Source organism: Sinohyriopsis cumingii, chromosome 19, assembly GCF_028554795.1.
Source record: "Sinohyriopsis cumingii isolate HCF-2022 chromosome 19, ASM2855479v2, whole genome shotgun sequence".
NCBI classification, from domain to species: Eukaryota; Metazoa; Mollusca; class Bivalvia; order Unionida; family Unionidae; genus Sinohyriopsis; species Sinohyriopsis cumingii.
Genome location: NC_142979.1, coordinates 5,586,882 through 5,611,011, shown reverse-complemented (window position 1 = coordinate 5,611,011; position 24,130 = coordinate 5,586,882). Strand labels below are relative to the sequence as shown.

Here is a 24,130-nt window from a genome sequence, read left to right as displayed (position 1 = left end):
TAGACGGATAAATAGACGGATAGATAGACGGATAAATAGACGGATAGATAGACGAATAAATAGATTCAACGAAGATGGACGGAAAACAATATATATGGTTTGTCAAGCGCACAGAACGCTTGATTTCATTCCCGGTAATTTTTACTTCACTTCTAATTAAGTGAAATGTATTATTTTTTGTTGTTTAATTTCATATTCTAGAAATTTCGTTTATAATTTATGCTAGTAAATGGTTTCTTTTCATGTAGAATAATATTTGTTATGTAAAGAAACAAACAAAAATTCCGTCAAATTCTGTTGATCCCTAATTTGTGAAATCTATAATAATATAATTGCAGTTTATATATTATGTTGTAGAAATGTTTTAATCGTCTTCTTGGAAAATAAGTTGGCGGGGAGCAATTTTGTGTAATCTTCTTTATTTTTCACGTTTTAAACAAAATATTGAAATATCTGAATTTAGTATGCACATTTTTACAACCGGCTTTTGAAATTTACATAACGGAATTTTCTTACTGTTCAAAGCTCAATCATTGTAATCAAAATTATTTGCAGAAAAATGAAATTATTCGCAAATATAAACATTATACAAATGTTCGATATATAATGTTCGCGCCTTAGGTGGTCTTAGTGATCCAAGTTTAAGATTATTGTACGTGAAAAAATGTATTTATTTTACATGCCCTGTCATCACTCTCTTTGTGTGAACTTAAGTGTCTTTGCATCTATGAATAACAATATAAAACAATTACGCTTTTATGCATGGGTATTAAAATTAAGAAAAGTAAATGAAGGTGAACTGTACTAACAATATGTCTAAACAAGTAAAGTTAGGTATTTGAAAATTTATGTTCGGTTATTGAAATAAATAACTGAACTTTTAAAAAACAATGTTTTTTTTTTCTTCTTCTTCTTTTGAGGTTTTCTCAATTTTAAATAACATAACCGAGTTCTATTTATATCCATCAATAGATCTCATGCGGAAACCATGTTTATGGTGTCGAATTGAAATCCATTACTAAAATGGGAGTATCAATATTGCATCCTTTAAAAAAACGGGTCCCTATTAATCTGCATCTTTGTAGCTACATCAAGGGTAACACATATTTATGCAAAGAAATTCACCCGTTTTATGTGAAGAAGATGAAATTAAAATATGTATACCGCCCCCAGAACATCACAAAAAACTATTTAGAAAAACACACCCACACACCCAAAAAAGTCATAACAAACCAATAAGTTATATGTTTTGAGATATTTTCCAAGAAACAACAGTGGTACATGAATATCGTGCACACTGTCGTACATTTTAACAAGTGGAGATTACCAATATTTAAAAATAACAATAGTAAATAAAGACCCTTTGTTGACGCTAATTAATTAGTCGTATTCAAGCTGATAAACTAACATTTGTGAAATGTTCCTTTTGTTAGTTTTCATGTGTACCAATACTTTTAAATAAAACAAATGCATATTTAGAATACAATTAAATAAACCAAAATAACACATTGATGCTTGTTGGTATGGTTGGGGGCGTGGTTGGCGATATTGATAGTTCGTGGGTTTTTTCGTGGGTTTGATGAAAAAAAGCGACAAACAAATGTCACTTCCAAGAAAACGTTGGATAAAATCAAACATTTTTTCAACCTGTATTTTAATTCTATGCCTATTTATGATGTTGGAAATGTTATACAATTATTTAACAAGTACAGTTGATATGATAATAACTACACACACGTCAAGGATGGTACAGTAAATTGTAACAGCTTGCATTCCCGCGTTGAGAGATAATCGTAAAATTGAGCCTTTTTGAGGTCAACGGAGTTCGCTGAAAATACGAAGAGCCGGGTCATTTAGTTCAAATCCACTTTCAAATACAAATGACACTGGTAATTACACTACATGGACTAAAATTAACCACATGCTCTGTCTTTAACCTGGGAAGACCTTTTCTTTCCGTTCCCTCATGAGAGAAATACATGGGCGCCAAAAACTAAAGGGGTGTTTCTTTCTGTCAAGAACTATTAGCATAAAAATACAAGGAGTCTTTACATCAGTGTGCTGACGTAGGTTTATGAATATTTAATGAAAGATTTGAGAGAGGAAAACATGCAGGCATATATATATGAAACGGTGTATATATTTCTGCAATAAATGTATTTGTTTATTTGACTTAACCATGTGGTGACAAAAACACGGCAGTGCTCCACATGCAAGTACAGAAAATATTTGAGTACCAAAAACGTATACGTTCATTAAAAAGACTTTGTTATAATTTATACCTATCATGCTTGTACTTTAAAATTTATATCTTTTTATTGAAGCATAATCACTGTCTGAGTTAAAACCGTTTCGGAAAATAATATTAAAAGAAGTAAAATTTCAATGTATGTGAGTCGCGTAAACCGATAAAAGTAATGAAGTTAACGCTGTTTATAACATTGTAGATCCTTGCATTACAGTGTTAGCTTGATACTGAATTACTACGAAGTCACGTAAATGACTGATGTACATAATGTATATTAGTTGTCAGTGAACATAAATTGGAGTCAATGAATCAAATAAATTTCTTCTAAAGTAAGATGAATTGATAAACTGTAAGAACTGCAACCAATGCCTCATAAATGAATTGACGTAATGTAAGAACTTCATTCAATGCATACTGTAGTAACTGCAATGTATCTCACAAAGTAACTGAATTGACATGGTACAATAACTGCAGTCAAGGTCACGCAGAGTTAAATAATTGTAATGTCACTCAAAGTGTAATAACTGCAGTCAGTGACATGCATAGTGTAATAACTGCAATGTTGCGCAGTTTAATACCTGCAGTCCATGTCACGCAGTGTAATAACTGCAAAGTCACGCAGAGTGTAATAACTGATGTCAATGTCACACAGAGCGTAATTACTGCAGTCCATGTCACGCAGAGTGTAGTAACTGCAGCCAATGTTACGCAAAGTGTAATAACTGCAGTCCATATCACGCAGAGTGTAATAATTGCAGTCAATGTCACGCAAAGAGTAGTAACTACAGTCCACGTCACGCAGAATGTAATAACTGCAACCCTGTCACGCGGAGTGCAATAATTGCAGCCAGTGTTACGCAAAGTGCAATAACTGCAGTCAATGTCACACAATAAAGAAGTTTTTAAGTAACTTATCAGACTATATGTTAATTAAATCATTTACATTAATATATACTCAACACGAATCTAGAATGATACCCAACAATTCAAATCAATAAGCTGTTCAATTTGAGCATGGTTTAAAAAATCTAATTGTATGCACACAAAAAAACCGCTTTATATATTCATGGACTTTCAAATGCATTTTTCTTTGTTGTTGTTGTCATTCATGACATAACAACACCTTGCAGGTTAAACTGCATTACCCAACGGCACGTTACGGTAGGCAATCCCGGCTGAGTAGATGGTGGGAATAGAAGAGAGGAAAATATATGATATATTTTCATCAGGAATACCGATAATAATCGACATGGATGTTCACTTCTCTTTCAAAGACATTGAGAATAATAATTGAGAAAAAAGTTTTATTCAGGTAAAATTTCATTATTTCATCAAATGATAAAAAAGCGCGTGGAGTACGATTTTTTTATCGCAAAAAATGAAATACTTCCATTTTGTGTTTTCATGGCGGAAAATTTAATAAATCTTTATTCATTGTTTTCTGTTTTTAATTAACATATACTAAATGTCTTTGAAATATCATACTATATCACCAATATCTTGCTTTGGTACCGAAAATAATCTAATCATATCAGCTTAGGATTCCGGTCGACAGCCATTGTGGGAAAGCCCAATTTGAGTCGAGAGTAAATGTTTAGATTGCCTTAAATGTATTGAAAGTTACTCTTCTAATAAAATACTGCCCTAAAAGTTCGTCTCCGACTTTATTGATTTCAATCTGGTTTATGTCAGTATTATCAGGAAAGTGAACAATGGATGAAGTGCAGGCATTGCACACCGTCGGACAAACGAACGTTATCTCAAGTGTTTGGATAAATTACAGAATTAAATACATTAAAAGGTCTACCTTAAGTTCTGGCATTAATTGACAGTTTCAAAAGCTATTTTGTCTATGTAAGTGAAATATATTTTCGATAACATGTTCAATTAGATGTTGCAAGTATTTATGTAAATCAACATTGCCCTCGTTTTCAAGAGGTCTCCAATACGTCCTGGATACTGCAACCTTTGACTGTCGACCCGTTTTGATGGGTAACAAATTTAGAGATCGAACTATCGCCGAGATAAAATTATGCAGACGATATGGGATAAGAGACGAGCCGCACAGACGGGTTATCTTGTCATTTTCACGCCTTGCCAAGTCTCGTGAAATCACATTGGCGTCTGTTCTATCGGTTTTGGTCGCAAAGAACATTTTCTGATGAGTCTTGATTCCATTTTAATGTCGTATAGGGATTATAAATCTAACATGAAAGGTTTTCACCCAAACACACCACTTGGTACTAAAAAGTGTCTTTTGATTTTTCTAGACAGCTGAAAAAGGAACATGACATGGAGTTTTGGCAGTCGCACATCAAAGAGTCCTTACACCAGACCTATGCGAATACCAAATATAATTAATGCAATACAAAACAAAGTTTCTTAACTGTAAGAAAGAACGCCTACCTACGAAAATGTCAACGGAACGAGCATCCTTTGACATGAAAGTCTCGCCTGATTATGCGTATTCTGGATAATTGATCCAACCTTTAAAGTAGAATTTGTCATGTAGTTTTGTTGATAAGGTAATGTGATGTGACAAATACAGTATATTACAATCTACGTGCCATTTAATGTTGGTAAATACTAAAAAATTGCAATCTACGTATCATTTAATGTTGGTAAATACTGTATATTACAATCTAAGTGTCATAAATTTTGACAAACACCGTATATTGCAATCTTCGTGTCACTGAGTGATGGTAAATACTGTCTATTGCAATCCATGTGTCATTTAATGTTGGTAAATGCTGTATATTACAATCTACGTGTCATTTAATGTTGGTAAATGCTGTATATTACAATCTACTTGTCATTAAATGTTGTTAAACAATGTCTATTGCAATCTACGTGTCATTTAGTGTTGGTAAATAATGTATATTACAATCTACGTGTCAATTAATGTTGGTAAACGTTGTCTATTGCAATCTACATGTCATTTAATGTTGGTAAATACTGTATATTACAATATACTGTCATTAAATGTTGGTAAATTCTGTATATTGCAATCTATGTGTCATTGAATGTTGGTAAATACTGTCTATTGCAATCTACGTGTCATTTAATGTTGGTAAATGCTGTATATTACAATCTACTTGTCATTAAATGTTGTTAAATAATGTCTATTGCAATCTACGTGTCATTTAATGTTGGTAAATAATGTATATTACAATCTACGTGTCAATTAATGTTAGTAAACGTTGTCTTTTGCAATCTACGTGGCATTTAATGTTGGTAAATACTGTATATTACAATCTACTGTCATTAAATGTTGGTAAATTCTGTATATTGCAATCTATGTGTCATTGAATGTTGGTAAATACTGTCTATTGCAATCTACGTGTCATTTAATGTTGGTAAATACTGTATAATGCAATCTACGTGTCATGTAATATTGGTAAATACTATATAATGCAATCTACTTGTGATTTAATGTTGGTAAATGCTGTATATTACAATCTACGTGTCATTAAATATTGGTAAATGCTGTTTATTGCGATCTCTGTGTCATTTAAGGTTGGTAAATACTGTATATGACAATCTACGTGTCATTGAATGCTGATAAACACTGTATATTGCAATCTACATGTCATTAAATGTTGGTAAACAATGTCTATTGCAATTCACGTGTCATTTAATGTTGGTAAATGCTGCATATTACAATCTACGTGTCATTACATGATGGTAGATGCAGACTACTGCAATCTACGTGTCATTTAATGTTGGTAAATACTGTATAATGCAATCTACGTGTTATTAAATATTGGTAAATACTGTATAATGCAATCTACGTGTGATTTAATGTTGGTAAATGCTGTATATTACAATCTACGTGTCATTTAATGTTGGTAAAAACTGTATATTACAATCTACGTGCCATTAAATGATGGTAAATGCTGTATATTACAATCTACGTGTCATTAAATGTCGGTAAATTCTGTATATTGCAATCTACATGTCATTTAATGTCGGTAAATTCTGTATATTACAATCTACATGTCATTAAATGTTGTTAAATACTCTATATTGCAATCTACTTGTCACTTAATATTGGTAAATGCTGTATATTGCAATATACGTGTCATGAAACGTTGCTAAATACTGTATATTGCAATTTACGTATCATTAAGTATTAGCAAATACTGTATATTGCAATCTACGTGTCATTTAATGTTGACAAATACTGTCTATTGCAATCTACGTGTCATTTAATGTTGCCAAATGCTGTATATGGCAATCTACGTATCATTTAATGTTGGTAAATGCGGTTTCATACAATTTCCGTGTCATTTAATGTTGATAAATACTGTATATTAAAATCTACTGTCATTTGTAAATACTGTATATTGCAATATATGTGTGATTTAATGTTGGTAAATGCTGTATATTACAATCTACGTATCATTAAATGTTGGTAAATACTGTATATTGCTATCTACATGTCATTAGATTTAGTAAATACTGTATATTGCAATTTACGTGTCATTAAATGTTGGTAAATACTATCTATTGCAATTTACGTGTCATTTAATGTTGGTAAATGCTGCATATTACAATCTACGTGTCATTACATCTTTGTAGATACATTCTACTGCAATCTACATGTCATTTAATGTTGGTGAATGCTGCATATTACAATCTACGTGTCATTAAATGTTGGTAAATACAGTCTACTGCAATATACAGGTCATTAAATGTTGGTAAATGCTGTATATTACAATCTACGTGTCATTAAATATTGTTGAATAATGTATATTGCAATCAACGTGTCATTTAATGTTGGTAAATGCTGTATATTACTATATACGTGTCATTAAATGTTGTTAAATACTGTACATTGCAATCTACTTGTCATTAAATGCTAAATATTGTATATTACAATCTACGTGTCATTAAATGTTGGTAAATACCAAAAAATTGCAATCTACGTGTCATCTAATGTTGGTAAATACTGTATATTACTATCTACGTGTCATTAAATGTTGGTAAATACTGTATATTGCACTCTACATGTCATTTAATGTCGGTAAATGCTGTATATTACAATCTACGTATTATTAAGTATTAGTAAATACTGTATATTGCAATCTACGTGTCATTTAATGTTGACAAATACTGTCTATTGCAATCTACGCGTCATTTATTGTTGGCAGATGCTGTGTATGGATATCTACGTGGCATTTAATGTTCGTAAATGCTGTATATTACAATCTACATGTCATTAAATGTTGGTAAATACTGTCTATTGCAATCCACGTGTATTTAATGTTGACAAATACTGTCTATTGCAATCTACGCGTCATTTATTGTTGGCAGATGCTGTGTATGACAATCTACGTGTCATTTAATGTTGGTAAACGCTGTATTTTGCAATCTACGTGTAAGATAATATTTGTAAATGTTGTATATTACAATCTATGTGTCATTAAATGTTGGTAAATACTGTCTATTGCTATCTACGTGTCATTTAATGTTGGTAAATACTGTCTATTGCAATCGACATGTCATTTAATGTTGGTAAATGTTGTATATTACAATCTACGTGTCATTAAATGTTGGTAAATACTGTCTATTACAATCTACGTGAAATTCAAAGTCGGTAAATACTGTCTATTGAAATCTACATGTCATTTAATGTAAGTAAATATGATATATTACAATCTAATTGTCATTGAATGTTGGTAAATATTGTATATTACAATATACATGTCATTAAATGTTGGTAAATACTGTCTATTGCAATCTCCGTGTCATTTAATGTTTGTAATTGCTGTATATTGCAATATACGTGTCATATAATGTAGGTAAATGCTATCTATTGCAATCTACATGTCATTTAATGTTGGTAAATACTGTATATTACAATCTACGTGTCATTTAATGCTTGTAAATTCTGTCCATTGCAATCTATGTTGGTAAATGCTGTATATTGCAATCTACGTGTTATTAAATGTTGGTAAATCTTGTATATTGCAATCTACTTATCATGTAATGTTGGTAAATACTGTTTATTACTATATATGTGTCATTTAATGTTGGTAGATATTGTGTAGTACAATCTACGTATCATTAAATGTTGGTAAATACTAAAAAATTGCAATCTACGTGTCATTTAATGTTGGTTAATACTGTATATTACTATATACGTGTCATTAATTGTTGGTAAATGCTGTATATTGCAATCTACGTGTCATTAAATGTTGGCAAATACTTAAAAATTGCAATCTACGTGTCAGGTAATGTTGGTAAATACTGTCTATTGCAATCTGTGTGTCGTTTAATGTTGGTAAATACTGTCTATTGCAATCTGTGTGTCATTTAATGTTGGTAAATACTGTCTATTGCAATCTGTGTGTCATTTAATGTTGGTAAATACTGTATATTGCAATCTACGTAAACGAGACAGCTGTTAGTACCAATTTTGCAAGTCTTTGGTATGACTCGGCCGGGGATCGAACCCACGACCTCCTGCATCCAAGCGGACGCTATAACCACTAGGCCATCGGAACGATTTTTTAAATGTTGGTAAATGTATTGTTTTAAAGCTGCTCCTCAAAAAGAGACAGTGTAAATCTCAGAAGTGTCACATTCAAAATTGTGTCGATACCTTTTGTTTAAAAATAGTTATTAAGGGAAATTAGAGCATGGTTTTAAAGTAATCTTGTATGTTTACTTTCAGTCATCCGCGTATTAAGATTTGAGACGTTAATGAACAACATTTGTTTGGGTGATCAATGGTGGAGTGGATAGGATTAGTTTCAGCACTACCGAATACTCAGATTGTACCCTTTTTGCCAACATACACTATGTAATTTCACCTGTCGACCATATAAAATATATTAAAACATAATTCGCCTGTCTACCATATAAAATATATTAAAACATAATTATTACGTATTATGCATAATGGGTTCACAGACTATTTGAAGTTGATTCAAACTGCTTCATGAATGATCTTTGGTACTGAGACATAATCAAGTGCATATGTTGATGTATGTCCAATGGAACACCTTGTGGCTTTTTAAGATTCCATGGAAAGATATCACGCCAAAAGGGGAAAATCACCATAAAATGGCAGATAACTCAGAAACACATGGCATGCATGTCAAAACAGAATATTGTCAGACGTATTATAAACGGTTCTGGAATTATTTACACAAGTTCAGTGAAAGAAACTTATACAGAGAGTTCCTTCTTGAAAAAGAAACATGTGACATCTCAGTCGAGTCGTCCGTAATGATTTGTGATGCGCACATGAGGTCATTTGGTAAAAAAGGTACATGTATATATAAAGTTCCGAACGTGTTTCAGTTCGGTTCAGATAAAGAGAGAAGTAACAGATTTCTATTGAAAAAGTAGTTAACATGGATACTTGGGCGACGTTAAGAGTGGGTCTGTATGGCGACAATGGGAAAGTTTTAAAGTTTCTAGGTTTATGGCGACAATGGGAAAGTTTTAAAGTTTCTAGGTTTAAGTTTATTCGCCTGTATCGCGACAAGGGGAATTTAACATTAGTCTATAGGTTTAACATCATGGAACTGTATCGCGACAAAGGGAATTTGATATTAGAATAAAGAAGAACATACATTTTATCAGAAGCAAGTACAGGAGAAGATAAATCGAAGCTAGTTAAAACAAATCTATCTGCGTGTTACTTTTTTGCGGTGTTAAAATACATGAGAGTAATTTATAAAACTTCTTTGGCGAAACATAAAAGAAAGAGACCTTAAGAATGGAAGTTTTAACAACCTTCCAGGACTATATTTTCGTCCACCGCTGAGACACCACTCACTACTGCTACCACGAATGAAGTAGGATCATGACTTCGACGTGGAGAAGGTTCATGTAGTCAAGTCCATAAGTGTATTATTACTACTCAAAACTAAAGATTCTTTTTAGGGTCATCCCGATCTATTACAAAAAGTACTACTAAAATGATTACCAAATCAAGCAAAACAATATCTCATCTCAATATTGTGCGCGTATGTGTGTGTGTATGGATATCTTATATATACTAAAAGCAGCAATACGAAACGTGTGATCTATTGTGGCTTTTCTATTTTTTACAGATTGAAATGAATCTCGTGACGTTTGTGGAACTGTGTTCTGTATATAGGGAGAGAGAGAGATAACCTGTCAAATCAAACTTGAATCAATAAAGTAATAAAACAACCACACCTTTCCAAAGAGAAACGAAAAAGCTAGCGACGATGACGTTCTGTGTCATCTTATACGCCGAGAGAACGGCTGGCGGAAGTTCATCTTAGTGATTTTGAAAGGACAGGATATATTTTTATCCAACACCAACCACCTACTCTTTAAGTTCGAGTGACTCTAGATCGACGATGAAACAAAGTCGTTACTCTACAACTGAAGACTATTTTCATAATCCAGTTATCAACAAAGTTACTTCCAGGAGATTTAGAACGACTGCTTACGTGTACATGGTCAAATTGAAGGAGTTAAATTCTCAAGTTTTGGCAAAGAAAGCACATGTTTCGCTATAGACATGTTGGGGTCTTAAACGAATTGAAACGACATTGTTAATCTAAAGTTAAAGATCATTTGCGACTATCCAATTCTCACGACAGTCTAAGGACATGTTTGGGACCAGCTTAGTACTCAGGTGAAATTAATTTCTTCCAGAATTTCGGACAAAATTCAACACGTCCAAAATGGAATCCTATGCTCTACATAACCGATTATTATTATTATTATTATTATTATTATTATTATTATTATTATTATTATTATTATCGTGTCCAGTAAGGTGCAGAACCTGCTGTCCAACGGGGAACTTCATCAGTGAACATTTAGTTGTTCACAATGTGTGACGTAGTCTGAAGCGCTCTACAGCAACAGGAAGAGTTAGTGGCCTGACCTCATCGGATAAGGTTGACTGCAAAACGATCCTGTCCTGTCCGAAAGTGGTTCAGTGTGGCCCACATATAATGTGGAAGGATGAAGCCAGGAGGGCAGACAGATGACTCAGGGAGGGAATGGTTTTCAACATCTGTTGAAGACCACTCAAACACTCCATGCCGAATTAGCTGTCATATCCTCCGGTAACGAACATAACCGGATTGGACGTATCGAAGTCAAGCGGACTGCTGGATGTGAGGCGATGTCCATGTACTGTGGAAGTTTCTCACTGGCATAAACCTTAGCCATCAGATGTGTGTTTGCTTCCTGGCGACGCAGATGTGGAGGAGGAATGTTGCAGAGTACTAGCAGCCATGGTAAAGGAGTAGGACGTAGTGTTGCAGAGATTATGCACATTGTTCTGTTGAGCTGCACATCAATTAACTTAGTGTGGGATAATCGAACCCAGACAGGAGCTCCATACTCGGATGTCAAATAACAGAGGGCCAGTGCTGATGTCTTGAGTGTCTGAGCAATAACCCCCCAGACTGAGCCAGCTAGTTTGCGGAGTATTATGTTTCGAGTGATTCATTGTCCTGAAGTTTTCTTCATGTTGTTGTAGGATGTCAGTGATCTGTCTAGAGTCACTCCAAGATATTGATGTCGGGTCGTGTTTTATTTGCTGCCCATTGAGGAGGATGCAAAGCTCACGGTTCGCATTTGCATTATTAAGGTGGAAGACGCTGAAGATTGTCTTTGTTGCGCTTGGTTGTGAACGCCATTTCTTGAAGAAGTCCGTCATATCCTCCAGGTTCTTGTTCAGTACCCCCTCAAGCTCAGTAAATGAGGGACTTTGGGTTCCGAGAGCAATGCCATCTGTGTACATGAACTTGCGCGACTGTGTTTAAAGTAAGTCATTGATACAGACATTGAACAAACTTGGCGAAACAACAGACCTTCGTGGGAGTCCATTAGTTTTACGCCTCCACGAACTGCAGCTCTCTCCGATGAAAGAGCGACACATGTTTCACCTCCATCGGGCAGCAAAGTGTTGTCCAGATTAGCAACGATGAAGTTCAGATGCGCTTAGCCATTGTCATCAAACCCATACCGAGAAAAACGATAGCAGAATGGGAAGGATAACCAAAAAAAGCATTAGTCGATCAGAAACGAATCTGGCCTTGAATAAGTCCCTAAAATGCAAAATAATAATATTAAAAAGGACCTGTTAAGTCTTCGTTATACGTTGAATGAGTACGTTCAAATCAATCGTGGAAATGTCGTGCTTCGAGGACCTTATTTTCCAGAAGCAAAATATATTCACATGCGCATTTGATATTAACAACACACAAATGTCAAGAAACAAATGTACACGACTTCCAACGACCTTCTCTCCGGTCAACCTTCCGGACCTGTTTGCACATTTCTTCCGTGACAAAATGTAAACCATTAGATATCAAAGTAACACCATACTTTCAATCAACTCATCGGCACCACACAATTGTGGTACATAATTTCAAAAGGAATCTTTAACACCATTCGAGCCTGTCACTACAGATTTCTCACGTACAAGGGTATGTTAGAGCGGCCCATAGTCGTGTGAACTTGAGCCCATTCCGATATTACTGTTGCTTGAGTACCTAGATTCAATATTGCCTTCACTAAGGGAAGTTATCAATATCCCTTTCTTCTGGGAATTCGCATAATTTTTCAAAACTGCAATTGTAAAGTCTTTGTTGAAGAAACCAACTATTGATCCTAACGATTTAGAAAAGCTACAGTCCCGTTTTTAAGCTTCCATTCGTATAAAAAAAAAAACTTTCTGTCAACAACTTGTATCTCATCTGATTTTAAATGGAGTTTTTTATAGCAGATTTGGATAGTTGAAAGTGTACAGTTCTCAACCTTCTGTGTCATTTGACAACAAGAGACTATGCTATATTACTGTCTCCAGCATTCGATGCAGGATTACTATGGTTCAAGTCATATTTAGTTAACAGGACACAGGTTGTATTCATAAATAGAAAACATTCCAGCTCAGTTAATCTGTGGTTTGGTGTTCCACAGGGTTTTGTTCTCGTACCCGTTTAGGTCATTCTTTACACTCAGCTCCTCTCAGGTGTCATAGATCATTATCAGGTGTCTCACCAATAGGTCGTTGATAACACCTAAATAAATATACAAATCTAGCCCCAATTGGAAGTTGATGCTACCATTCAAGGCGTAGCAAGGTGTATTTCGGATGTGTAGTTTTGAATGGCACGTAACGAGCTGAAAATCAACGATGATAAAACTAAAGATATCTTGATGCCACGAAACGCTTATGTGTTCCTTGGTACATTCTATACTGGACTGTCCTAATTATTTTCTACCTGGTTCGTCTGGGTATCTACAACAGACTCTTAAGAAACCTTGAAAATACGGCTGCTGGGATCATCCTTAGAGTACCAAGAACCGAACATTTCCTCTGCTCTGTACCCTCCACTGGCTTACTCGTTCGCTCCAGAATTAAACACAAAATCTGTTCTCTTTGCTACATTTCATCAACTCCGTCCTTTCCAAAATTACCTATCTGACCTAACTCACGTGGATATCCCTTCATGTTATTTAGGCACCTTCTTCCGACACTCATATTTTTATATTCATATTATCAGATTAAATCCTACGAACAACGTTCTTAGACGAAATCAGCATCGATCCAACTCGAATGAATTGCTTGCTGAACTAAGACACAATAAAAGTGTACTTTCCTTCACTGTGCTTGTATTTGCAATCTTGTCTCTTTATATGTCCGTATTTGTCAACTAATATTGTAAAGCGCTTAGAGGTTCTGTTCTAAAGATTTAGCTTTGTATTAAGCCCTCATTAGTTATAATAATACTACTACTACTATAAATAATAATAATAATAATAATAATAATAATAATAATAATAATAACAATGATATTAATGATAGTGATGATAATAATAATAATAAGTATTATTATTATTATTAATTTATTATCATTATTATTATTATTATTATTATTATTATTATTATTATTATCATCATCATTAATATTATTATTATTATTATTATTATTATTATCATCATTATCATTATTGTTATTGTTATAATAATAATAATGATAATGATGATAATAATAATAATAATTTATTATTATTATTATTGTTGTTATTATTATTATTATTATTATTATTATCATCATCATCGTCATCATCATCGTCATTATCATCATTAATATTATTATTATTATTAGGTATTATCCAGTCACTGTACTATCGAAAGAGATGATATTCGTGTTCTCCATTTAGAGATCCCGTGGATATTCTCACACACTACTCTAGATCGGTGATAATTACAAGTCAAAGAGGAATAAACGTTTCTTGTCGCTTTTCCTGGCTATTGTGATTTTGAAAGTCGTTTCTAGACAATCAAAATAGCTCAGATATGTGGATGGCCTTCCCACTATCACAATAGGATTTGTCTGTTTAGGAGGAGGAGGAGGAGGAGGAGGAGACCAATACGATTTTTAAATTAAAAGTTTCATCAATCCATGGGTATGTCAGATAGTCTCCGAGTTAATTTCTTCTTTCTCCTGTAGTGTCATGCTTGTCATCACCATACAAGTTCATGAAGCTGCGATGACGCATGTACAGAGCATTTGTTCAGTTTCAAATGAAACACAAGGAAGAATTGCATCTTGTATGATATAGCCGTTTTAACCATTGGTGTCCGAATACTATAAAAAATGTTAAGAGTGAAAATAGAATTACATGGGAGGAAGTCTTCTAAAAGGTTCGAGACCTGTATGATAACAAAATTGACGTGTGACCTCTTTTACGATTCTGTGGTCATAAACTACGTAACACAAACAAGCAAAACCAACAAACTGTGTAAAACTTTACTTATCAGTGTTATAAAAGAAATTGTCAGAGGGACTTAAGTATTATGAAGGAAATCAAAAATAGACGTCATAAAGTTTTAAGAAAGTCCTAAAGAATGAAAAGTTCGTTAAATATTTCAAGACCGGAAATGTACTGGTCCGCCAAGATTAATGGCGTTGTCAAGATGGTGTTGTCCATAACTCCTCTGAATACCTCACAATAGTTCCAGAATAATATTATGGTCCAAATAATGAGCACTTTCTATTTCCGCTGGACAGCTCAAACAAATGTGTTTCTTCTTGAATAATATCTAAGTGCAACATAAAACACGTCTTGAGACTTACAACAGGAACACGAGAAATGCTAATGTTTCCAAAATAGGAATGAATCTGATTGCTCGGTTCTCTCCTTATATACACCATCTATTATGACTGTGTTTCACAATATACGTCACGTGACAGATCTTACTACTCCAGTTGTCTCGAAGACGTCGATTCCCGTAACCTAGTCCAACCAATGGAAGGTACAGATTTCTTCGTCAAGCAAAGTAAACTTAATCCAAAGGTGCCATTAAGTCTTATTATTAACATTATTGCTAGTATTTATCAACACATAAGTAAGAATTATAGATCCTAATTTTACACTCGTACAGTGTGCTTTGAATTAATTGCCATATTTCTTATATATAATTCACCAGCAGATTTCGCTTGGGAAACACATGGCGATTTCCTCACAAAGACAATTCCCTTGTTAGGACTCTGTAGTCCTAAACTAAGTAACAAAAACCAGCACGTTTTGTACAATTGAAACCCCCCAAGGTATTTTCCCAGAATGCAAAGGGAAAATTTAAAGGGAAATTACAGTAATGTGAATTAAATCCCAAAATATTATAAAGTTCTATCACGAGTCCTAAAGAAAAGAATATTCCGAATGAATTCAAAGTCTTCAATGTGTTGATGTACAATATTATTGATGTATCATCATCATCATCATCATCATCATCATCAGTCCCGTAGTCTGGAAGATCGTTGGGGCACCGCAAAAGACCTAACAACCAGCTTCATCCATTCCTCTCGATTTTCCGTCTTTCTCAGTGAGTCGTTCAGTGTCAAGCCTGTCCGCTCTCGAATGTTATCTTCCCACCTCCTTCTTTGCCAGCTTCTCTTTCTTTTTCCTTGTACAGTGCCTTGTATGATTGTCTTGGCAAGTCCTGATGATGGTGAGACATGCCCATACCACTGCAGTTTCCGTTTTTTCACTATGATCAGGAGGTCATCGTGAGGCCCAATGGCTTGTCTCATCCTTTGCCGTATTTCTTCATTGGTAATATGGTCTTTGTATGTGACGCCGAGGATCTTTCGAAAATATTTCACCTCTCTAGCCTGTATCCTTTTCTCCAAGTCCGCTGTTATGGTTCATAATTCATAGGCATAGAGAAATATGGAGATCACCAGTGAGGGCATCAGTCAGACCTTTTAGCTGAGTGCGATGTTCTTGTTCTTCCAGATGAGCTTCAGTTTTGTCAGCGCTGCTGTTGTCTGTGCAATCCTGGAGATTATTTCAGGCTTCGATCATTCATCTGTTACAGCTGCCTCCAAATACTCGAAGCTGTGGACTGTTTCTAGCTTTGTACCTTGGACCCTGATGTCAATGCTGATGCCCTTGATGTTGTTGGTCATCATTTGGTCTTCTCTGCACTAATTTCCATGCTATAGGCTGCAGAGGTTTTGTCAAGGCTCTCTACTAAGCTAGCTAAGTCTTGCTCCTTTGCTGCTAGTCCATCAATGTCATCAGCAAAACGCAAGTTAGTGATTGTTCTGCCTCCGATGCTGACTGTCCCTGTATGCTTATCAAGTGCGTCTGCCATGATTCTCTCCAGAAAGATGCTGAAAGGTGTGGGAGAGAGCAGACAGCCTTGCCTGACTCCAACTATCTTTTTGAACCAGTCCCCTATGCTGCCGTTGAAGTATACTGCACTGGTGGCCTGGTCATAGAGATGCTCTATTACTGTGATGAGGTTGGTATTGATGTTGTACAGTCTCATGGTCGCCCACAAGGCTGCATGCCCTACCCTGTCAAATGCCTTCTTGAAATCCACGAAGACGTTGTACAGATCTTGCTGGTGTTGGAGGTACTTCTCACACAATATCCTGAGGTTGAATATCTGCTCTGTTGTGCTGCGCCCTGCTCTGAACCCGCATGCTCCTCGGCAATGATCTTTTCAGCCTGTGGTTTTAGTCTGTTCAGCAGTATCCTTAACATGACTTTGCTTGAATGGCTTATAAGACTGATTGTACGGTGGTTTTGACACTGTTGCAAGTTACCTTTCTTGGGGAGGGTAATGATCCGTGATTGGGTCCATGGCATCTTGTTGCAGATGTTTGTGAGGGCGTTAATCATTGCTTCTCTCCCAGCGTGGATTAGTTCTGCTGGGATGTTCTCCACTCCTGCTGACTTACACTTTTTCAGTGATCTCACTGCGGCTTCTACTTCTTCGCGTATGATAAGGTAGTTGTCGTTGTTAGTTCCTGGAGAGACGTTCAGTACCTCTGGATCTATTGTGGCTCAGTGGTTGTAAATTTCTTCTCATTACTCTGTCCATTTTTTCAGAATATCTTTTTCTTCTGTGAGGCAGCTTCCGGCTTTGTCCTGTAATGAGGTAACCCGCCGTTGTTTTGTGCTTGATAAAACATGGGCCAGTTGGTATGCTTTCCTACTGTTATTCCGTTTCAAGTTTCCCTCAATGTCTTTGGGCATTTCTTCTAACCAGTTCTCTTTTGCTTTTTTCAAGCTTTCCTTGACTTCCCGGTTGACTACATTGTACTGCTCTGCCCCTTTTGTATCGTTCTTTTTCTTCTTTAGTTCCTTCCTCTTGTCACACAGGTTCAGAACCTTAGCTGTGACCCAGGTTTTCTTGACTGGGCGATGTCTACCTATGATCTTGCTGGCTGTTTTGGTCGTTGCTGTATTGAAGGTGGTGATCAACGTGTCCATGTCGGTATTGTCGGCACTGAGGATAGTGAGCGGTGAAAATTTCCCACCAATCATTGCCTGGAAGGCTCTTGCTACTTCGGGATCCTTCAATTTCTCGAGATCAAATTTTATTCTTGTGCGGCTCTCTTTCTTGACCTTCTTTCGATGTAGCCTGAAAGTCATCATCACCAGATCATGGTCACTTCCTATGTCCGTTTCGGGAGAGCTTCTAGTTTGGACGATGTTTATACTTGATTGTAGGCGCCTCTTCATCATGATGTTGTCGATCTGACTGTGATGGTCTCCGCTTGGGCTATGCCATGTCCATCGTATGGAGACTTTGTAATGGCCGAAGGTGTTTGCCAGCATAAGGTCGTTGTAACTAGCGAATTCCAGGAGCCTCAGTCCTCTCTCTTTTGCCTGTGCACTGCATCAGCGCCCAGGTTACTTTCCAGTTCATGCAAGCGTTGAATGAGTCCCCAATAATCCAAAAACAGTGTTTTAGTCCAAAAGTCAATAAGCACTTTGTTATTCGGATGAATAATTTAAATAAATGATTCCTCTCAAATTAAATATGAACACAGATATAAACAATTCTACCACTGAATTTAAAGTAAGAATTAAAACGCTGATAAAAGAACCCTTTTATATAGGTCCCCACTTGACATATATCGCAATAGCATTTTCTGATACAACCCAGTCATCTAATGGAAAATTACACCAAACTGTAAACATGTTTGCTTCCAGAACATTCTAACATTTTGCAAGACATTGATCTCAAATATCAGTAGAGAAAAGAATTTATTCATAACTTACAAACAAGACGAAAATCAAGCACGCACTAGAACTCTATCATCATTTATGGACAATTGTCAAACACACAATACAAATACAAATTTTTCAAGCAAAAACATGTAATAATGCTTTCCGCACCAGTATTGCACTAAATTCCGTTTGACTAAGTGGATTACTAATTAGTTTCAAAATACTCCTGAAGACGACATGACTCGTCTGAAGTCGTGTGTGTTTGTGTCTCTTTGGTGACTGCATTTCTTGGATTTTAATTGTTTCGTTTTGATTCTTTGTGGTTAATTTATAAACAGTAAATGCAAAGAGATGACATCCCCAAACTTTATGTTTGCACGAAAAACACCGTGCTGTAACGTGTTGCGAATTTCGATGAATGCGACTTCTCTTATGTATGAAAACTAAATTTGTGGCACGTTACCTACACTTCATACATGCCAAGAATTGCGTATAGCTATTTCTATACACCAACAGATTTAAAACTAGAAGGATGAACGTGACTGGAAACGTCTTGGATTCGAGACTTGGAAATAAGAGATCGCTGACTGTGCCAAAAAACGTTTTGTGTGAAACATGAAAAAATTCAAAATCTGCTTTTCCGACGTGAAACTTTTTGTTGCATCATGAAGAAAACAAACCTTGTTGTTTGAAATGTAAATATTTTCTGTATTATGAAGAAGACCTGATTTTTATATATTTTTAAATGCGACCATTGTTTTGGTATGCCATGAAATATTGGACTTTTGGTGATTCTTTCAGAACTGTTTTTCAATCTACTCAAGAGTTATTCTGTTCTCAAAGTGGTTGACGATGGGTCAAAGTTGAGAGGCATTATATCTTTGCCATATTTTAACATGTTGATTTGCTGCAGCAGGTGGTTCAGCCAAAACAGAATTCGTCGAACGCATGCTGGAACATGAAAACACATTGGTACCCACAACTTATGGTTTGGTGTTAGAAAGAGTGGCATTAGGCTCATACGTTACACAATTAACGCCAAGGATAAAAATGTCATATGTTTAAGGGATATATCCCGAAGAAGATGGCTCGTATCCGACTCAAGTCGAACACATATTGTTATGTCCGATGACATGATAAGAGAAGGAAACGAAGAAATTAAATCAAGTTCATGTATGGGCTAAACCAGTGGTTATCACCCAAATCAGGACGATCTGGACGATCACGGCAGGCCATCATAATTTTTTGTCAGAGTGGCAAAACTTATCCAAATGTGGAACTATTATTAGGGTCGCATCCAAAAACGGTTGCGAACCACTGGGCTAAACAGATAGGAAACCTTTGATTGAGTTATACTTATGATTATGCACTTCAATGACCTCTCATCACTTTAAAACCCATTAATGCCAATTAAATCTTGTAGCAGTTTGTTTCACGAATGGTGTCAAGAAGGTGGTCCGGTCACATACATGGTGCCTTCCTCGTTTTCGTTTGTTTGAAGTATAAAACACAATTCATTAATTCAGTATTCAACATGACATCATTTCACGCTCATCTTCCTGCCAAACTGCACTATATGCCATCAGAAATCGCAAAACAAATGCACAACTACGTTAGTAGTGAAGTGGACACATCTCCTACTTACGTTCGCATTTGTTAGAAGCTAGTCGGAAAGAAGCATTACTATGGTATACTTTAAGAACAAGTCATATATGACACAAGGTATGTATATAACAACATCATAAAGTAGCTTTGAAACAAATAGCTGAACCAAGAAACAATTCTTAACAAAAAAATATATCATCTTGAAACCAGGTGGTAGTCGATATTTAGGAATCGTCCTATTTATTTGCTGCTATGATTGGGTCCATAAAACCGACGTTTGCTAAAATAGATTCAAAATGCCAGACACAAAGATAAGAGAAGTACGGTGAGTTCACACTTTGAATGCTATTTTAAGAAAAAAACAAAAACGAAAATGATGCCTTCCCAAAAAGAAATGCACTGCAATACATATTCACGAAAGCTTGATCACTGATATCTCCCCTTATTTTCTCATACTCCTCCACATTTGATGATGCCAGTAAAACCTGATTTAAGACAAGTATGAAAACATGGACATACATCTGCTCCTTCTCCATCGATACCTTTTACTGTTTTATCTGCTTCAGCAACCAAATAGTGACATTCGCTTAGATAAAGGAAAAAAGTACGAGATGGATGTTGTAAAGATAACTGATTTTTGTCCAAGCAAGAACAGACATGATTCAGTTCATCGAGAACCTCGTCGTCCAGGCTGCCGAATGTCAAGTTTGTACAACGTCCCGACATTCGGTGTAGACACATTCCAGGACAAAAGAAGAAGAAAAGTGTAGGATAAAATTCAGTTCAGTTGTTTTGCACAAAAATGTCCTTTCAAAGTCCACATCATCGAAGAATGCCAAAGAGGCCTTCCAAAACAACAAAAATAAAACCAAATAAAATGTGTTATTTCTTCGTCTTTTGCTAGACATTGGGATGTCTTATCGGTACGTATCAAAGCCAGTGCTCCGATGAAAAAGTAAATAATATTGGAAATAGAGAAATCATAGATAAAGTGTGTGAATGTTTTATGAACATCTTGAAAGGAATTGACCCTTTGATAGCGATTACGACGACATCGCCGCCTTCTTTGACAAATATTGAAAGAGAAACTTCATTCCAGTTAAAAAAATAAAGTGCTGATTCCAAGAGGCGGATTACTGTCCATGCTATTAAGAAAGGAACTTAATATGAAGATAAAAATGACATTCCATGCTGGGAAAACACCACACAAGTACCCCTGTGTCTTATAGAACGACACAAACTTTAGCTCCATACAAATTATGCATGGAACTCCATCGTTGGCACGAACAACATATGCCTCGCTTACTTTTAATCCTTATCTCACAGATACGTTACACTTAAAACGAGTTACAATCGATGATGAAACGAGCATACTTGTCACAAGGGGAAAAAAATCTCAACGTAACATTTATTGCAACATCGTCATCATACGAAAGCTTTAGAAGAGACGGATAAACCTACTCAAAAATATTTCAGGAAACAACATAAATAATGGAATAGAAATAAACAATACGTCGGCATTATCTTGTAGAGAAACAGCAATTTACTGGACAAGGGAGAGTATTCTAAACAATGGCTGACAGAGATCCGCCCTAAATTGATATTATGGTTTGCAGTTCTTTTTACCAGTGTAATATTAATGCTTACTAGTTGGGACACTATCGAACACATTATGCAAATTCGACGTTTTTCACCTTAACATATTAAATGAAAATGAAATATAATTTTAATGAGTTGAATTAAACAGAAATTTCAGTCGTAACGTGGAAATTTTCGCATTGATACTCGTGGATTGGCACTCGTGTCTACGCTGTTTCCTCGCTACTAATGAATGGCAAAAATTCTAAATAAAAAAGACAAAATGTTTTATTCAGACATTAAGCAACAATGCAAAGAAACTGAGTGAACTCCAGATACTTTGATTGTAAAATCGATACAGCTTAGTAATCCATAACAGATACTTTGATTGTAAAATCGATACAGTTTAGTAATTCATAACTGAAGCTGGCGGGATTTAATGATGATATCCTTTAGAAGTCAATGAAAATGTCAGCTCGAGGAGCATTTGCCACAAGTGAAATAGAATTTACATCGAAAACTGTTGACACTAACGAAAATGAACTTTTTATAAAACAGAGTTGTCCGCTCTTACAATGGTAGCATTTCAAAAATGGTACCGGTTTTTTATGATCCCTTGACATACCCCAATATATATGTCTATGTATATGCATGCATGCATTCATATCTTTTCACCATGATTGCCAAACAACATATATTTGTATTCTCACGATTTGTTAATGAGAAAAAAAAGATGTTGAAAAAATTTGTGTATTTCATTTAGTACTTGAAATGGGTCTAGTACCAAAATTGAACGTACTTGATCCTTTCGTTAAAAATCATCGCTTTTCGCAGCTGTTTAAACGTCGCTTCAGTTTCGACGATTTTTTTATAATAAATTCCTACTCAGTTTGATGGACATGAACAATGTCAGTTTAAAAACATATTTATCATATTTTCTGTCATTGATTATCAAGGATCACTAATTAACAAATATGGTGCTATGTTATTGTACTGTACATAATAAATCCTTTTATCACCAAGCGTCATTTTACAAGTACGGAGAGCACAGGTATGCTCTAGCGTTGTGTGTCCATTGTTCCCATGTCTTGACTGACAAAATTTAGACATATCGGGTGAAGATCATATTCTCCAGTACCGTCCCATCATATATCGACCTCTTCTCATATGTGATCTTACCATACATGCGTCTTAAAGTTATTTAAGTTATCTTCTGAACTTAAAGCAGAAAGCCAGATAATCTGAACACGTGATGGTTATCGGTGATATTGCCAGTTTTGCGACGTATGCAATATACAGAGGACAAACGTTGTTCGATTAGCAGCACGATTGAAAGACTTGAACATTACTTCTTACAGACCCTACATTTCATAACTAGAATTTCAATGTTGAAAATTTATTTATTTATTTATTTATTTATTGAGGACAGGAGATAGAAAAGTCAAACTTAAAACGGACGATACCCTCACACTATGAATACAGTCCACTTATAAACACTATTTGAGGCATTCCAATAGCGGCCCCGGTGGTCGAGTTTTCGGTCTAACACACTCGCCTTTACTGATACTTGCCAACTGACCTCTTTCCGCATGGGATCCAGTCTCGAGCTCGGTCAATGTGGGTATGTGAGAAAGCCTGCTTATGACGTCCCGTGGGTCGGTGGTTCTTACTTCGGGTTTTCAGGGTTTTTACTCCACTGAGTATACTGGTCGCTGAGAAATGGCGTTGTTATTGTTGTAGGGTTTAACGCCATTGTTTGTGCATAAGAGACTATACATGGCGGCCAGTATTATTAGTGGAGGAAGAACCCGGGAAACCACCTGAAAGAACCACCGATCCACGAGAAAGAAACGGCGTTAAACTCAAAGCAATAACAATTTAAATTAATCCTGATCCTGATCCTAATTATAAGAAATGTATTTAGCAAATTTCAATTTCCACGTATGATGCTGTTAATGAAAACTGATGAGAAAGATAATATTCAACTGGAGGTAAATCTAACTGGAACTTAAATATTTATAAAGTTTTTCGTTCCAACGAGTTCTGACAGAAATTTTGTGAGAACAATCGTGATTAATGGTAAATTATATATCTAAAACGGAATATTCGTCTTCTAACACCTACAGCAATTTCCAGAGAAGAAATACGTAAATTGCCATTACATACTGCACTTTATAAACAGCTTTGTCATTCCTTGGCTTTTAACTCCCA

At 35.4% G+C, this 24,130-nt stretch overlaps 1 protein-coding gene across 1 annotated transcript; it reads right to left on the bottom strand.

The window, feature by feature from the left end:
- Positions 1-17,587: 17,587 nt before the first annotated feature.
- Positions 17,588-18,340, bottom strand: LOC149775089 (uncharacterized). The gene has a single exon (XM_089944343.1). It carries the CDS (start codon positions 18,338-18,340, stop codon positions 17,588-17,590), a length of 753 nt encoding a protein of 250 aa, XP_089800469.1.
- Positions 18,341-24,130: the final 5,790 nt, after the last annotated feature.

What these genes read in the sequence shown, in the direction of transcription:
- LOC149775089 (XM_089944343.1), bottom strand. Translation starts at nt 18,340, where the DNA reads ATGCTGGCAAACACCTTCGGCCATTACAAAGTCTCCATACGATGGACA.